The following is an 18,254-nucleotide window of genomic DNA, read 5'->3' as shown; positions in this document are numbered from 1 at the left end:
GTTATTCTGCACGCCTTATTTACTAAACATTGAACATTCTTTAGGTCTGATTTTCTAAAACTACTGAACCATATCAGACAACCATAAACTAAGACACTTTCCATTACCGACTTATAAAATAGACCTAATATTGTGTTGTCAACATTAAACAAGTTTAATTTTCTTAAAAAGTACAATCTAGAGTTACCCTTAGACATGATCCTTTTACAATGTTCACCCCAATTAAGCTTGTTGTCGATTACCATTCCAAGATATTTATATTTGGACACAATATCAATATCAACTTCATTTTAACATAATCCGGTTGATTAGAACGATTACGGAAGTCAAAAATCATTTCTTTAGTTTTACTTTCGTTAATAATTAAACGATTATCTACACACCATGAAATAAATGAATTCACTGAGTTTCTATACAATGTCTTGTCATTCTTATCAATTAAACCTAATAAGACGGTATCGTCGGCGTACTTCAAAAAATAATTGTTCGGATGAATAGATTTACAATCATTCGTATACAAAACATATAATAAGTAGGTTTTTTTTCAATTAGAATTGCCATTTGTTCACTAATTGCAGTAATATTTTTAATGGTCAAAAGTAACATATAGGATGTATATTGTAAGCAAAAAGCTAAATCGTTGAATTGAACATATATTGTATAGTGAAGCGAAATTCTCATTACTCTAGATTTATATATTCACTTCATTTATTCTTTATTTCATAATCAATATACATATACAAAAATACAATATATTTTATATAAATATAAAAACAACAACCCATGGACCACAGACTGGTAATATATTAAAACTCTTGGAGTAAAAATCCCCAGTTTGCATCCATTGCTAAGCCAAATGGCATGTATAAATAAAAGTCCAAACAAAAAATGGGTAAAAGTGACCAGATGTTAATTGAGATGCAAAAAAAGCTAAAACCTAGTGAAAATGAAATGTCAAGTGTAATGTAGAAATACAAGCAGACATATAGACTAAATTTTATCAATAATTTAACTTTTAATTTTTTTTTTAAATTAAGGTTTCTGATAAAGCTTTGACAGCTACTTGCTTCATTGAAAATAATCTGGTTGCCATAGGAGACAACATTGGAGCTGTAACCCTTTGGAATGTGCTTAACATCAGTGGAATTTTTAAACTGAGGTAGGTTTACAAGTTTAATAAGGGAAATCTTAATTTTTCTCAGGGCTTTTTCGCAAGATACACCATAGTGTATCAGGTTCATGTTCCATAATACACATTACTATGCAACATTAAAGATTCAAATCCTAAAATATGAAAATTGTGTCAAAAAAAGTGCCTTCAACAATAATGGTGGAGAGAAGTGCATGTTACAAATCATTAGTATTGTTATTGTTCAATTGCTCTGATTTATATTTTGCATAAATAAAAAACTGTTTATTTACAATGTAGGAAATCATCTGTGAATAATAATGAGTGTTCAGTCGTAGCCATGTCCTCTCTGCCTGGTAAAGATCTTGGTGTGTTGTACAGTAATAATGTAATCAAAGTGTACAATACCATTAATGGAAAACTAAGACAGTGCAAGATAATTACGGACAACTTAGGGTAAGTATGATAGTGTAACACTCTGACCATCAGGTCAACAACCCTTTATCACTAATAACTTTTTCCTCATCATCAAGGAATGTTCCCTTTTCCAAATAGTCCCCCTCCCAGTACATGCATATTAAATAGGATCGTTTCGTTGGATGTACTGGCAAGGAGGATAAGAGTTTTGTAGCCTGATATATTGGAATAACATATTATAGAAATAGAATTTGAATCAACTTTGGATAATCCAGGTAGACTGGATATATTATATGTGCTTTTATATCAACACCCTTTTGAATAAAGATAACATTGATGATAAAGTGATTTAGATTTGTTATTTACGGCGGGAGTGCGTTGAATCCACCACTCAAGTAACGTACAACAACCCCACACAATGTTACAATATGTTCAATAGTCAGGAAAAAGGAAATAGTTAGGAAAATGTATCTACTGTATTGTGTTTCATTGTATCGGTTATGAATAACATACTGTGCACTGGTGTATGTTATATACATCACCAGTTCATACTCCACATGTGACCTTGAGGTTGGTTCAATAACATGCAATAAATAAAATCTGTCATTTCTGCCAGTTGTTCCTCCATATTTTGCGCCTTAGGCTATTCCTCATAAGTGCTTATAGTGGGGAACCTAATGTTCAAAAAATCAGTTCCGTGAGATTTTAATGCTCAAGTTGAGTTTTTGGCAGTTTTGGAATCCTTAGGACTAGCAGAATTCATTGCAACTGGGGGCCAATTTTTCCCGACGATATTTTGGCCGCCATCTTGGATTTCAAAATGGCCCCCATTTTTTACTCAAAACTGATAGTAGCTCCTATTTTAAACCACGTACGAACGTAATTTGTGTGATAAATCTTACAATATTATGATAGATCAGTCCAATGGTACAATTTATAAAAATAGCATATGGCAGCCATATTGAATTCCAAGATGGCCGCCATTAAAAACGTATATAATGTATGCATTTTATAGCCAGGGTCCTCGTGTATTTCCGTAGGATTTTAATGCCCAAAGTGAGATTTCACTTCTTTAATATGGTGATAGGATACCAAAAATGCTAGGTAACAAATTGTCACGATCCCGTAACCATGGTAACAGCCCCAAGATCAAAATGGCGCCCAATTGGCCCTATCTCCGTATCCGTTTGGTCTATCAACAAGATATTGGAATCAAAATACTCGGAGCGTATATATTTATATTCATTGTAATGGAACATTTTGACGAAATGTAATAGGAAATGCTATTTTTCTGCACTATTGACCTTTGACCTTGACTTGCATTGTATCTAAAAAACAGATGGTCATTGAAATTTAAAAATGGCCTCAAATTGCTGAGACCATACATATTTATATTTATTGTAATGCAACATTTTGTTAGAAAATGACCGGAAGTAAAGTTATTGACCTTTGACCTAATAAACAGAAACTTGATGTATACAATAAGCATTTATCTATTTGAGCATGTATCGGTAATTATTTGTGCTAGGTATTAAACAATGGGTTTATACATATTATTATCATTTGAATATCTAATTTCTAATTCACATACTTAGTTTTTATATATTTTATAAATATTAATCAATCAATACCATGCATTTATTTTGTCAGCATCCTCGTTTCCATTAAGACAGTCAAGGAGTGAGAGTGGTTGATTCTTAAACTTTTGTACCTTTCCATTTTATTTCCTAATGCTTGTTTTTCTTTTTCATATATAGAGGTTTCTCATACATTGAACTGCTGCCGGCCATACATTATTACGTGGTCGTAGATGATAATTTGATTGCTTGGTTCAGTTGCTTGATTGACATTCCTTGGGGTTGCTTCTTGGATGTTTCGATATAAGAAGTAATCTTCCAATGCTAACGTTGACTGCCATTTTGTAGTTATTTTGCCAAGCCAAGGAATCAATTTAAGGAGTGAGATTGTTAGAAGTGACCAAGAGGTTTTTGATGTTTACAGCATTTTATGTTTCCTTCAAGCTACTAAATGTGTTTAGTTTCATTTTTTTTTTCAAGGAGTCCACAACCAGACTTTGCTCACAAACTTCAAAGAGCTTCAACTCCTTTTTTATCATCTCTGTTTAAGATATATTTCTTGACTTCATTTTTTGAAATTATTACTAAGACAATGTTAAAAAAAAGTGTTGATTTTGTTATGAATGTATTTTGATAAAATCTTAAAGGATTTGTGTGTTTTCTGTTGAATAGTGAGTTCGATGGGAAATCCAGTTCGATTCCCTCATTTTGAGTAATGCCGCGCCAACAAGACCACCAACCCATTTTAACTGTGTTCCTTCTGTTCTTCTAGAGCCTGATCCGGGAAAAGAGCACTATTTAAATACAGATTTTTTTTCTTTACATTCAAATTAATTACATTCTTTTATTTTCTGTTATTTGGTCATCTACATCAAGCCAAGCTGGTTCATTATGTGAATTAGAAATTAGCTATTCAAATGATAATAATATGTATAAACCCATTGTTTAATACCTACCACAAATAATTACCGATTATTGTATACATCAAGTTCATGTTTATTAGGTCAAAGGTCAATAACTTTACTTCCGGTCATTTTCTAACAAAATGTTGCATTACAATAAATATAAATATGTATGGTCTCAGCAATTTGAGACCATTTAAAAATTTCAATGGCCAGCCGTTTTTTAGATACAATGCAAGTCAAGGTCAAAGGTCAATAGTGCAGAAAAATAGCATTTCCTATTACATTTCGTCAAAATGTTCCATTACAATGAATATAAATATACACGCTCCGAGTATTTTGATACCAATATCTTGTTGATAGACCAAAGGGATACGGAGATAGGGCCAATTGGGCGCCATTTTGATCTTTGGGCTGTAACCATGGTTACGGGATTGTGAAAATTTGTTACCTAGCATTTTTTGTATCCTAGCACCATATTAAAGAAGTGAAATCTCACTTTGGGCATTAAAATCCTACGGAAATACACGAGAACCCTGACTATAAAATGCATACATGATATACGTTTTTAATGGCGGCCATCTTGGAATTCAATATGGCTGCCATATGCTATTATTATAAATTGTACCATTAGACTGATTTATCATAATATTGTAAGATTTATCACACAAATTACGTTCGTACGTGGTTTAAAATAGAAGCTACTATCAGTTTTTAGTAAAAAATGGGGGCCATTTTGAAATCCAAGATGGCGGCCAAAATAGGGTCGGGAAAAATTGGCCCCCAGTTGCAATGAATTTTGCTGGTCCTAAGGATTCTAAAACTGCCAAGAACTCAACTTGAGCATTAAAATCTCACGGAATTACATTAGGTTCCCCACTATTAGATGAAATTCAATGACAATAGACATATCTGAACTTTTACAATAACAAAAACAATATATTCATAATGAACAGCTATTAATGTTCTTTTTTTGGTTTTTAACAGCATTAATGATTCAATGTTAGGCCTCAAAATGTGGAGCAAAGAGAATTTTGCTGTAGTATCATGTGATGCCCAACTTGCAGTTCAAGGAGAGAAACCAGTAAGTGCATTTAAGGGCCTGTTTCTGCTGCATAAAAATAACCGGTTAAAATCGGTGTGAATAAATTAAAATCGGTGTGAATAAATTAACTCCATTTTCTTGCCAGCAGAAACAGGACACATTTTTGGTAACCGGTTAAAAGGCAGCGCAAAATAACCGGTTAAAAACACCAATTTAAATCGGTGTTAGAATGCTGTTTAACCGGTTATCGCTGAGCAATTCTTAGCTGCAACACGAAATAACGGTTATTTGATTGACAGTTGTGACCCCGGGTCAGATACCGTCGCGTACCATGTGTGTTTTCCTCGTGGTTTTGACAGTCGAACGAAGAAGTGAACATGTATGTGGATGAATGAAATCACAAGATATGTTATTCAGTTGTGGGGGGAAGAGAAAGTACGGGGAAGGATGACAGGCAATAGAAAAGATTCACAGATATATAAGAGCATTTTTGCGAAAGTAAAAGAGGAATTCGGGGTGGAGTTCCGAACTACCCAAGCTAAACAATTTGAGGCATTAATACACGCTCGCGAAGGGTATGGTCCTATAAATACCAAAACGGAAACAAAAAAAGGGACTCAGAATGTTGCAAATACCTACCAAACGAGAATAGATAATGGTTAATTAATTATAAAAACCCAAATTTTATAGCAAAAATCGTCCGAATTTATGTTAAAAACGATGAATTTAGCAACAAAAACTGAAACCAAACGAGCGTATTTATGGCACGCCCTTAGTGCCTTTAATAGGAGAATAATGAACAATCTTACTTTGATCGTTTTACATCATCATTTTTTAGAAAAACATCACATCGACCGAAAACAAAGGTTATCAGAGCCTTTGATAATATATTAAATATGATTTTATTAAGCATAGAAATGTGCTATTATTTATGTTAGTACATAAATATACGAAATAATGTTCAACACTCATTATTCTATTAAAGGCACTATGTGCGTGCGATATTCTATGACTTGGATACACTCGTTTGATTTAAGTTTTTGCGGCTAAACTTATCATTTTTAACATAAATTCGGATGATTTTTGCTATAAAAGTTGGGTTTTCATAATTAATTAACAATTATATACTCTCGTTTGGTGGGTATTGCAACATTCTGAGTCTCGTTTTTGTTTCCGTTTGGTGTTTAGTAGGACTGCGCTCGCGAAAGACAACAGTCGTTCACGTGGGAAGGGGGCCGTATGACATCGCCTTTTTGAGGAATTAGGCTAGATAATAATTATCCTAGGCGATCGGGCGCTGCACGACCCTCCCCATGTTTATTGAAGGCGGCATGAGAGTTAATTTTATTAGTGATGGTAAGTAGGCTTTACAAAAAACAAAACTTGTAGACCTGGAGACAACATTTTATTATGTTAACATGTTTGAGATGTTCGGCGATATCACACACGTGTGTACTAACGTCCATGTAAACAAACAGCCAACTTACTACTTCCGTCTGAGTGTATTGCATTTTGGGTAATGATGACGTTTTGCTCGACGACCACCCATAGATTTAACCGGTTATTTCGGAGCACAAATTGAGCAGAAACGCGGTCTTGTTATTGTTATCTATTTTTAATCTATTTTAAAATAACCGGTTAAATTGCGTTATGCAGCAGAAACAGACCCCAAAAGTGCATTTATGTTGACTGAAACTAGTTACACCTCACAGCACAATATTTGGTTAAAATATAATGTATCAGAATGGATATTTTTCATACAAATTAAACTAAATTGCATGTTACTATTATGGGCTATATCCATGTCAGTACAGTATGTTTTATTTATTCAATTCTGCAAAACCTAATCCCTTTTCTGTGCATATTTTAAAGGTTGCATTAAATTTTTTAATGTATAATTAAAAGGTAATAATTGTATAATTTTATACCTCTCTTCATTAATTTCTTTTTTTTTCACACAATAACAACTTAATTTGTCCATTTTTAGATATTACTGTCTCTCAATCTAAGTAACAGTTCCGACCCAGAGTGGGCAACAGTGGTGGACATCGACTCGTCCAGTGGTCACATGAAGGATATTGTCTTTATGGTTGGCAACTATTCAGGAGAATTATTTGTAGTTTCTGATACAGACTCAATAGAGCACACTGCAATTGTAAGTGTTTAGATAATAATGTTGAAAATGAAATATTGTTATATCATGTACACTGAAAGAGATTGATGAACAGCAAGTGTTAATGCATCTTAATGCTAAACTGCTGTGCATATAAGCAACTTCGATAACTCCAGAGGGCGTCATATTTACAAGGTAAATCGGGACAACAATTTCCATCTAGGCCCTAGGCTAGCGCGATGATGTAAGTTTTCATCACCGCGCTATGGCCTAGATGGAAATTTTTGTCCCAATTTACCTTGTAAATATGGCGCCCTCTGGAGTAATTGAAGGCGCTTATTCATCAGTTTTGTGGTGTGTAAGCAAATGCTTTATTAGAATAGAACTCTATAAAAGGATTCATCTCCCGGTTCCAACATAGTGTCCCTTAATATAAGGGTGTCCACTGAATAGAGGTCCACTGAATAGGGGTTGGTTGTAGTGATAAAACATAATTTTTTCCCTTGTTTGTTTCAGTTGAAAGAGTCTGTTAATAGGGGTTTCCCATGAGTAAGGGTGTCCCAAAGGAGAGGTTCTCCTGTAGAATTGTATTTGAATTATTTAAGAAATAATAATACTCTGGCAATTTATTTTAAAGGAATGTTCCCAGATCCACAAAGGTGCTGTTACAAATTTGGTGAATCTTGGTGATGTGTATGTAACATCTTCACTTGATGGAACTGTAAAGTTATGGTCTAATGCTTCACGTTCACAGGTAGGCTACTATTGATTTAAGTGTGTGATTTGCATTCATTTTTGATCATGTTCTGGCAAAAAACAGCATCAAGTAGATTTAGCAATATTATTTTTGGTTTTTATTTGATACTGATACTACATTTAATATTTAAGTTTAAGTATCGGTATCTAGACAAAATTTATCTATTTAAAATTTGTGTTTAACAACAAAAGAAAGAATATTTTTTTGCATCTCTTAACCTTTGTTTACACTATAAAATTAGTTTGACAAAATATGGTATTGATATGATGTCATTGTGTCCATATTATATGGTCATATATATATAGAGACATAGATATCTTTGAGTTGCCTCTTTTTTTTTTCTATTTTTTGTATACCTTTTTTCCCTTAATATTTAACTAATCTGCTTGTCTGTTCCAAATATTTTCTTTAATTGTAGACTTGTTGAATAGTATTTAGTTTAGGCAGGGGTAAACAGGCCTCCAACCCCCTCCCCCCACCCTAAAATATAACAGCCATGTCTTTTTAAAATAAAATAATGACTATTTTTATTTTTCTGCAATCCGGCAGATCGTTTTTATCGTTTATGAAATATTTAGCCCCTCCACCCCTAATCTATAATGCTGGATACGCACCCTGGTGTCTTCATTTGTTTCTACAGTAGTACACTATGACTAATATGGTTATTGTTAAATACTTCAGATTGGTCAGTTTTACTGTCTGGCCCCTGTAACCAGTATGGCAGCCACCAAAAGACATCATAGCAAATTCATCGCTTGCGGAGACAAGCTTGGAAATGTATACTTCCTTAAAAGTGATGCCTAACATGTTGATTCGATTTTACGTTGATATTAAGGCCTCTTTTCCAGATGGTTAGTGAAACACAGTCCTTGTTGGAAAAGAAGTATTATAATTATTCTTAATGTGGGATAATTCTATAAAGTACTGTATGTAAATAGTATGTTTATTACTTTTCAGTATTTTGTTTGCATGTGTTTTACTGTTTTCGTGTGTGTATTTCACATGTTTTCCTAACTTAGTTTTAAAAATTGATATTGAAATACTTTTTCCTACAGGGAAATGTAGTAAAAACCTTTTTATCTTTATTATTATGATATTTATTTTATATTACTTATTATTAAATACTGTATCCAAATTGAAAGTGACAGAAGTTCTAAACTGCTCAGTGATAAGGATGGATAAAATATGAAACAATTAAGATGAGAAAAACAAAAATATTTTTTCGACCAAGGATATCTACTCAATAATGTTAATGTATTTAGTGCATTCCACAATGTCATCTCAATTTGAACAATTAGATATTTAGATATGAAAATAAAGAGATACAGTTTAGATGTAAATTTACTCAATGCATGACTCATATATTTTATACTTACTGTAATTTCATGGAATTGATTGCAGTATTTTTTATAGTTTATTATAGTGCGACTGACATGTTTTGACCTGATTTGACCTTAATTTGACCTGACTTGATGGCAATTAGTAATGTAACGCCCAAACCAACATAATATATTATAATATATATATATCAGTCGAGATAGTAGTAGTAGTAGTTGACTGTACACACAATTTATTGTTCTAATTATTAATATATTGTGTGGAATTATTTCAACTGTATCTCTCTATTGTTTCAATACTTTCTACTTTGTAACAATGTTTTAGTATTAGTTTTTATAATGAACTAAAAAGGGGTGAAGAAGATTTTGACCTTGTACTTTCAAAATGATATGTTTTATCACTTATTTATGCAATATAGCTTATTTGATCTCAAATGATCACCATTACTATTTAAATTATGTATCAAATGCTAAACCTTTCAAATACGATCAATATTATAATTATAACACAATGTGTAAATATCCTTTCTGAATATTATTTTTGAATATTATTTTTATTTTAATATTTCGAATATTAAACCATGATACAGTAATATAATAATGATAGAATATGAATATTTGCAAGAGTTTACTCTAAAAGAACTATAATATATATTGCATAGCATTTATTATTTTTGCAATGTTTTTTTCCTATGGGGTATGAAAGTATATAGAATGTATTTGTAGAAAAATATAGGGTTCCTCCCACAGTGTAATAATATAGCATTTTGTCTTTTAGCATTGATAAAAAATATATTATTTGAATTTATAAAAACTTTATCTATGGTTCAGTTTGACAACAGTTTGTAAATGTAACTGTATATTAAATGACATCCACAGATGCTAATATTCTTTTGTGTTGTTATTTGTTATAAAGCGACTCATAATACGAAAGAAAAATTTGAATATTCAGTTTTTGAAAGAAAGCTGCATTTTACACGAGTTAAGTGCTCGCGTGTATGGCTCGAGTTAAATTCTATGGATAATCTCGAGTGCACAGTCGATCTTGTTGTTTTGGTAGAAACTGGAGTAAACTTTTCTTACCAGGGCCAAGTTAATCTGCTATCGAGAATATGTTGTTTGTGTGTATATAATTAATATCGCTTAATGGAGCTGGGGTCCCATTAGGTATTTGATATCAGCACTGCTGACTCTTCCTTATGACAGCCCCTGCATCTATATCTGCCTCAGACGTATTGGCCTATGCCTTTCTGGTCAAGGTGTGCACTGGACTGGACGAGAGAAGCCCATATCAATATTAGAACCAATCAAGGTGCTTTAAACAATCCTGGCTTAGTTTCATCCATCATTCAGATGAATCTAAACTAATTGACATAATTGTCATTCGCGACAGACGTGGGCCATAACAAAAATCTCGCTTAATGTGCAGACATACTACCATGGTATGTGGCATTAAACGCACCGAAACATAAACTACTGTAGGCCTACCTGGTTTCACTGTTGATTAATGATCTCTTATGTCTTTTCTTGAGCGTGACATCTTTGATAAATCATCCAGCAGCTTTAATATATACTAGTTACGACTTGTGTTCTTGGCCATCACCTCTCGTACAAATAGATTCTAGCCTATAGGCCACCTAATAGTTTTTACCATGTCATTAGCAACATGATAGAGACTACGTGGATTTTGTACTTTTTGTTTTGTATTGTATTTTTTTGTCTCAACGCAACGAATTGAATTGTGTGAATCATTTGTGTGTTCATTTAGAAATAAATTCAACATCAACTGGTATATATATTAAAAACATAGGCCTATAACATATTCCAGATTTGATTGGATGCGATAGAACAGACGAAGGCCTACACAATTCCCTAAATATAATATAATATACTGTATAATCAGGGAAGAATTAAATTGCAATTTAACTCTTCCCTGGTATAATTTAGTTCTCATAATTAGTAATATTTTGGCCTACTTTAGACATGTCAACAAACCAACCAACCAGACACCTCATATACATATACTAACAGGCTCCTCATATACATATACAGTACTACCAGGCTCCTCATATACATATGTATCGTATGTTGATTATGTTAATTCAATCAATATTGAAAGCAATTTTTTCCTTTAAATTATATCTTGTTTGAACTTCGTGTAAACAGGCAGAGCACACTGTATGTTATTTAAAAAATACACTTGTTTTCTTTGCCGAAAAAGTCAGAATAATACCAGAAGACACTGTAAAAATCAAATACTTTATTTTGTAAAGAAAAGAGATCGTGAAAAAGTACAAAATCATCTAATTTGCATGTGGATTACAGTGTAAATTGTTTAAAACCAATCTTTAACAAGTTAGTTACAAAACTTGAAAAACTTTCATTTGAAAGTATAGGCCTACATAGCTGTCTTCATTTTAATTCAGTAGACTAGTAAAGTTGAGGTGAGATATACATTGCTTTTTCTACATTAATTGTGCTTTTAATACTGCATTTGGGATTTAAAATGTGACAAAAATCATCCAAACTAATTTGCCAACAACAAATGTTGTTTTTTTAGAATTGTCAGTTAGAATTGAAATGTAATTAAACGACATCATCGAGAGAGAAGAAACACCCTTTTAAATAGATATCGTAGGACGCCTTGCCGCTCTTCTACTGTCTTGAAAAGAACAAACTGATCAAAACAACGCTGACTACAGTCAGAAGATTAATTCCTACAATTGCAGATGAGTTGCAGTTATCCTTATCACCACAGCATGCAAAGCAGTCAGTTTGTGTATCATCGTCACATTTTGGCATCAGAAGATCACATGCAGATTTAGCAATGCAGGTTCGGTCTTTACCTAAAAATGAAACCGTCCGTTTGTAATAAAGTTCAATCAATAGATAGAACGCAAGTGAGCGCAACGCAACTACCAATGCATGGACCTCCAATCATGAAGCCGGTTTTGCGAAAATGTTCACTAATGCGCATGCGTATTAATATTTTCATCTACTTTTTGTGACAAAAAAACTGTAATTTAAAGCAAAAAATAGTAAAATTGGCTGCCTTTTGGTTGAATTTATCCGTTTCTTTTGTCATTTTTTCGGGTTTTTTTTCTGCGGAAGTGATTAACTTGATTAAAACTACAAAATGGCCTATTCAAAATCCGACTTTATTAATCTTTATTTTTCATGTTTTTGGGGGACAATACATATTTAAGCTATAAGGATAATTCAAACAGTCGCTTGCGTCATAGTGGGTACCAAGCTTGGCGGTTCCTGATGCAACGCAGCGACGTAAGCGCACGGCACGGAATTTGACTAAACACGACCGATGGACCATATCTCGTCGTGATTGGTCGAAATGACTTGTGTTACGCTTATAAATCCTAGTGGGAACCAAGCTGCTTTAGTGTATAATTATAATAATTATTAATTATGAACATTACTGCATTATATTGGTAGCCAGATGGAAAGTATACTCACGGTCACCCGAAACTGCCAAGCCACATACGAATTCACCAAGCTGGTTTTCTGGACAGGTAATGCTGTTTTTGGGTGTACTACAATCTTGACACTCGTAACAGTCGATAGCACCAGCTAAAACAAATAAAAATCAGTGCTTTCTAAGTAGTCCAAGTTATTATACGTAATTAATTAAGGATCAATTTGATTCAAGATTCAATTTATTTTGATTGTTGTGCTTATGCTTGCATTTTTGTGTGCTTTTTAAAACGTATTTTATGAATCTTTGTATACCACAACCATTATATACCATTTCCAAGTTTCTATTGAATTTCAATGATAGACATTATTTAAAATTAAGAAGAAGTAATTAGGTTTAGGTATAAGTAGTGAAGTGTATTCATCAAAGCTTTCATATAGGTATATATATGTAATATGCACATTCTTACTGCATGTGGAATTTTGAAATGATAAAATTGTTAAAAAGAAGAAAAAAAATGTCTAATTTTTTTTTTATGGATCATTAAACATAAATGTTGTTAAATGATAATGTATGTATAAACAAAATAATATATGGAAATATTTTTTAAAGAAAATAGGTAAAAAAAAAAAAAAGTTGAATGAACCCACATAAGAAAAAAAAAGTTAAATGAAACTTTGATGGGTTATACTGTAGATGCAAAAAAGGATAATCTGTTGGAAATAAATTTTGTAAACATTTAAAGATCAAAAGGATCAATAATAAAGGATGAGAAAAATATAATGTTAACAGTAAAAAGTTAGTAAGTAATTAGTATAACAGAGAATATGCATTGTTAAATGAAAATATGTTTGCATTGATAAATCCAAAGAAAAATAAAATGGGACAAACCCATGGGATGGATTTATTAAACATAAACGTATTATAATTGTATGAAATAAATATGCATGTAGATGAAAAAAAAAACAAAAACAACTATGTAAGAAAAAATAAGCTTTGTTAATGAAAATGTGTTATAGATAATATGTATAAAAAGAGGAAACTATGTAATCAATGTGGTTAAATGATAATGTATGTATAAGCAAAATAATATATGGAAATAGTTTTTAAAGGAAATAAGTAAAAAAAAAAGTGGAATGAATCCACATAAGAGAAGAAAGTAAAAAAGTTAAATGAAAATTTAAGGAGTTATAGATGCAAAAAATGGATAATCTGTTGGAAATAGAAGTTTTGTAAACATTAAATTTCAACAAAAATATTAATATTAATGTTAAAGGATGGGAACAATATTATGTTAACAGTAAACATTTAGTAAGTAATGTAATATGCATTGATGAAAATATGGTAGATGAAAAAAACAAAAACAACTATGTAAGAAAAAAATAAGCTTGTTAATGAAAATGTGTTACAGATAATATGTATAAAAAGAGGAAGCTATGTAATCAATGTGATAATATGTAAACAAATGAATAAAACTCTTTAAATAAGTATATGTAAACAGATGATTAAACAAACATTGTTAATATAATGATATGTATAGTGTATAGTGAAAAATATATGTAAAGAGAACAGTTGTATGGAAATAAAAGTGGGATGAACCCACATAAGAAAAAAAAAAGAAGAAGTAATTAGAGACAAAATTATATTATTATAAATTATTATAGATTTGCTGTTATATCTGAATTTTGTTTAGTCTTTTAGAAAACTCGACTGAAACGGAAATAACAATGGGATGTGTAGTAATCCATACTCCACTCCATCCAAGAAAACGTTCAGGTCAATGCAGACAGCGCGACATGATACTGGAATTATTCAGTACCTGGTACATACCGGATTCATTCAGTACCATGCACGGTACTGATTAGTGTTCTATTTCCATTATCATCGCCGATTTTCCATTAAGCGAAATAATTTGTTCGCGCGAATCGAAAGTGGTTACACGCATGCGTATTCATGTTTCCACCTTCCAATGCCTCTCTACGCATGCGTGAAAGCTGACACTTTCGCGCGAACAAATTCGCCTAGTGGAAAATCGGCTTAATAGAACTACGTACTGTAGTAAGTTTTTTTATGAACGTTCAACCAAAAACGTTTTCTATCTACCGTACTACAAACTATATTACACAGTATTAGTCTCCTAATTTATCTGTATTTTGTCTGCATTTTTGTTCTTATAAAATCTCAACCTTTGTTTCTACAAATTATAATATTGTAAGTATTATAATTTAGTATTACATTTTGGAGTAGCAATACAAATCCCATAAATAACAAACAAGTAGAAAAATGCTAATTCTCGGAACACCTAAATTGTTGGAATTTTAAGGGGCCTACTTCAAATCTCATTAGTAATCGTGTATTATATGCATGATCGGTAGTTTCAAAATAATCAGATAAACTGTGAGGTAATCTATTATTAAATAGATCAGAAACGAATTTAGAAACACATAAGGTATAAAGTTTGTTTATATCTAATATTTTAAGTAAATGAAATAAAGGCAATGAATGTGTTCCAAACTTAGAAAAAGTCATACACCTGACACACATTTTTTGTGTAACTAAAAGGGGTTTTAAATACGAATCATATGTGCTACCCCTTATCTCAATACCATCCCGAATACCATACATTAGATGTGGCTGAATAAAAGCATTGTAAAGCAAGATTAAAGTGTTCCGAGGGATATAGTGCCGTAATTTAAATAAAATACCAACCCGCTTCCTTAATTTATTGTTCAAATCAACAATGTGGTCTTTAAATGAAAGAAATTTATCCAAAATAATACCAACAAAAGAAATCGTATCCGTTTCAGAAATCTTATTATTATTTATCTTGATAGAGCCATTTATACTAATGTTTTTATTTCTTGAACGAAAAACAATAAACTTAGTTTTGTCAGTATTAATTGTTAATTTATTGGCGTTACACCAACTAATTACTTTTTGAAATTGTATGTTAATTTCGTCAAGATTTAACATATTTCCAGATAAAGGTTTAAATAATAATAATGCAGCGTTTTTTATCAACATTTAGTGAATACAAAACATCTAGTAAACTATTACAAAATTCAGAAACATTCGTATTGCATCGTCTATAAATGATACCAATTGTAATATTAGTGTGGTTATCCGACACATCTAGCCATAGAGTTTCACAATGGATAACACTATGGTCAAGGACATTATAAATAAGTGATGAATGAATATAAGCAGCAACCCCACCACTCCTGCCAATTTCTCGACATCTACTTAATGTCTCTAGAAGTAGTAGTGCCAGTGCAATGTTTATTATTGAACATGGTGTCCCTTCCTTTAATGAGTACATGCGAAATTGAATTGAAATAGGCGTTGATTGTTAATGTTATGCCATTTCATATCAATTCTCTCAAAATGTTGAAACTGAAAGTCAAAGACTCATCATAACCTCCGTAAATAGATGATCGTTGAAGATGACTTAATTAAAGTAGTTTTAACCGAAACTTTTAAACACACTTTCGTGAATCAAAGTTGCAATTGTTTAGTCTTAACCTACCTCCAGCTATAAAAAGAGCAACTGCAAAAACGGCCAGCGAGTACTTCATGATTCTTCTTAGAAAAATAAATGTCGGGTTATTTTATGGGTGCGGCTAGCTCCGAGTAAAATAAATAGCTTGTGTTTGATGCACTGACTGAATGATGCTATTTGGAGCATACATGTGTCAAAGGTTACACAACAATCAAGGTCGATCCACTCTTGATCACGCAACGCAACGACGTAGTCATAACGTGAGTTGACCAATCACAAGCAGTAGTTCGGATGACCCATGGCGTCGTGATTGGTCAAATTACTTGCATTTACGTCCTTGCGTTCAGTATCTAGTCACCGGTGATCTAGTGAGAGTGCTCATAGACGAAAATGCATATTCATCTTTTAAGTCGTAGGCCTAACAAAAATTAATCATGAGGAAACTTTCTCGAGACTATTCCTTTTGTTTCGTGAAAAAATTAAACATGTGTTTCCACTTTGTAGGTCTATTTTGCAATAATTCTAAATTATAAATTACTGTACTTAAATTTTAAATAATTAAGCAACAAAAGTAGAATACAGTACAGTATTTTTAAAACCTTTATTGTAACTTAATTGGTTTTGTCTGTCTTTTTCGGCGTTTTTTTATGTAGGCCTAAAATGTTTTGTGAATGTTTGATTACGATTGTAACTTGTCACCATGTTGTAGATTTTGTGGGGCTGATAACACCAGGAAGATATGATTTTCAGTATATTTTTATCATATTACTATTATCTATGCTATAAAAAACTAATGGTTTAGAAGAATTACGTGTTTCACTTCATTCGCTTGTCTCCATAACCTTTTTGAGGGCGCTAATGCAATTTCTACAACCCAACAACTAATGAACTTAGAGTTAGATACTCTATCAACTCAACTGTCACCGCCAGCTATGAAAATGAAACAAGCAAAAGGCCGATGCATCAGCACGCTATTAATTATTAGTCCAGTCAATCTAGTGATATTTAGAGGTAAACCCACCACAAATTGCAATAGTAACGAAACATTGATATTTTCATTCCAAATGTAGTTTAGAATGACATATTAAAAGTCACCAAAAATTAAAGCATTGGAACACATTATTTTTTACGTAATCTCAACAACTATATAGCGATTTTATTCCGTAAATATTTTTGGGGTAGGGGGTAACATTATGCTCATAACTTGTGGTTTTATAATCCAATCTCAATCATCTTGATATCAATGTGTGGAATATATATTTCTTTCTAATATGCAATTTAAAAATAATACAACACTTATTTATATAACTAGAGGTCAAAAAGTTATTGACCTTTTACAAAAAAATTTTTCCTTTAAAACATGATTAACTGCAATGTCGTATGCCATAATCGTGGATAATCAAAATTATGTTTTTTCTGTATCTATCGATATATAAAAAAGGAAACATGATGTTAACTAGAAGAATTTTAAGTAATGATGTACTATTCTTATTGAAATTGATAAGTTGAACAAATGTAATGTAAACAATTTTGGGGTAGGAGGTAGCGTTTATGCCTATAATCCATTGTTTTATAATCATATCTAAATAACTTAAGTACCAATGTGTAGAGTATATATATCCTACTAATATACATTTAAAAAACAATACAACAGTTATACGTAACTAGAGGTCAAAAGGTCATTGACCTTTTACAAAAACTCAAATTTTTTCTAACAAAATGATTAACTACAATGTCGTATTCCATAATTGTCGATGTATTTGATGAAACTTGTGTTTTTTCTGTACCTATCGTCATATGAAATAGGAAAAATGATAAGTATTTTGAACTAATTATGCACTTCTTATTGAAAATAATCCTATAATAATGATAAATTGTTATCAACAACAGGTAGTGTAGTAGTAGGTAACATTTATGCCTGCCAATAACATCTAAATAACTACAAATGTGTATAATATGTATTTCTTACTCTAAAAACTAATTGATACAACAATTAGTAAAACTGTAGGATCGATCCCCACATATTTGCCTCTATGTACATATGACTA

General features: G+C 31.8%; 2 protein-coding genes across 2 annotated transcripts in view; one reads left to right on the top strand and one right to left on the bottom strand.

Annotated features, from left to right (window-relative positions):
- The window catches only part of LOC144843706 (telomerase protein component 1-like), a 50,408-nt gene extending 40,243 nt beyond the window's left edge, over positions 1-10,165 (top strand). The window contains exons 43-48 of the mRNA XM_078700600.1: positions 1,038-1,159; positions 1,430-1,585; positions 5,013-5,109; positions 7,058-7,225; positions 7,821-7,937; positions 8,622-10,165. Coding sequence (XP_078556726.1) covers positions 1,038-1,159; positions 1,430-1,585; positions 5,013-5,109; positions 7,058-7,225; positions 7,821-7,937; positions 8,622-8,744 — 783 coding nt within the window. The 3' untranslated portion in view covers positions 8,745-10,165. The remainder of the gene's footprint in view (positions 1-1,037; positions 1,160-1,429; positions 1,586-5,012; positions 5,110-7,057; positions 7,226-7,820; positions 7,938-8,621) is intronic.
- Positions 10,166-11,522: 1,357 nt separating this feature from the next.
- Positions 11,523-16,366, bottom strand: LOC144843982 (uncharacterized). The gene is made up of 3 exons (XM_078700830.1): positions 16,234-16,366; positions 12,749-12,862; positions 11,523-12,123 (listed from the first exon to the last, which is right to left on the bottom strand). Exons 1-3 carry the CDS (start codon positions 16,280-16,282, stop codon positions 11,933-11,935), a joined length of 354 nt encoding a protein of 117 aa, XP_078556956.1. The 5' UTR covers positions 16,283-16,366; the 3' UTR covers positions 11,523-11,932.
- Positions 16,367-18,254: the final 1,888 nt, after the last annotated feature.

The sequence above is a fragment of the Antedon bifida genome, chromosome 1 (assembly GCF_963402885.1).
Source record: "Antedon bifida chromosome 1, ecAntBifi1.1, whole genome shotgun sequence".
Lineage (NCBI taxonomy): Eukaryota > Metazoa > Echinodermata > Crinoidea > Comatulida > Antedonidae > Antedon > Antedon bifida.
This window is presented reverse-complemented; position numbering and strand designations above follow the sequence as displayed.

Bases quoted from the DNA above. Each gene is read 5' to 3' on its own strand.
- LOC144843982 (XM_078700830.1), bottom strand. From the start codon at position 16,282: ATGAAGTACTCGCTGGCCGTTTTTGCAGTTGCTCTTTTTATAGCTGGA. The intron at 12,863-16,233 runs GTAGGTTAAGAC...TATTTGTTTTAG, and splicing joins TGCTCTTTTTATAGCTGGAG to CTGGTGCTATCGACTGTTAC. The intron at 12,124-12,748 runs GTGAGTATACTT...TTTCATTTTTAG, and splicing joins CTTGGCAGTTTCGGGTGACC to GTAAAGACCGAACCTGCATT.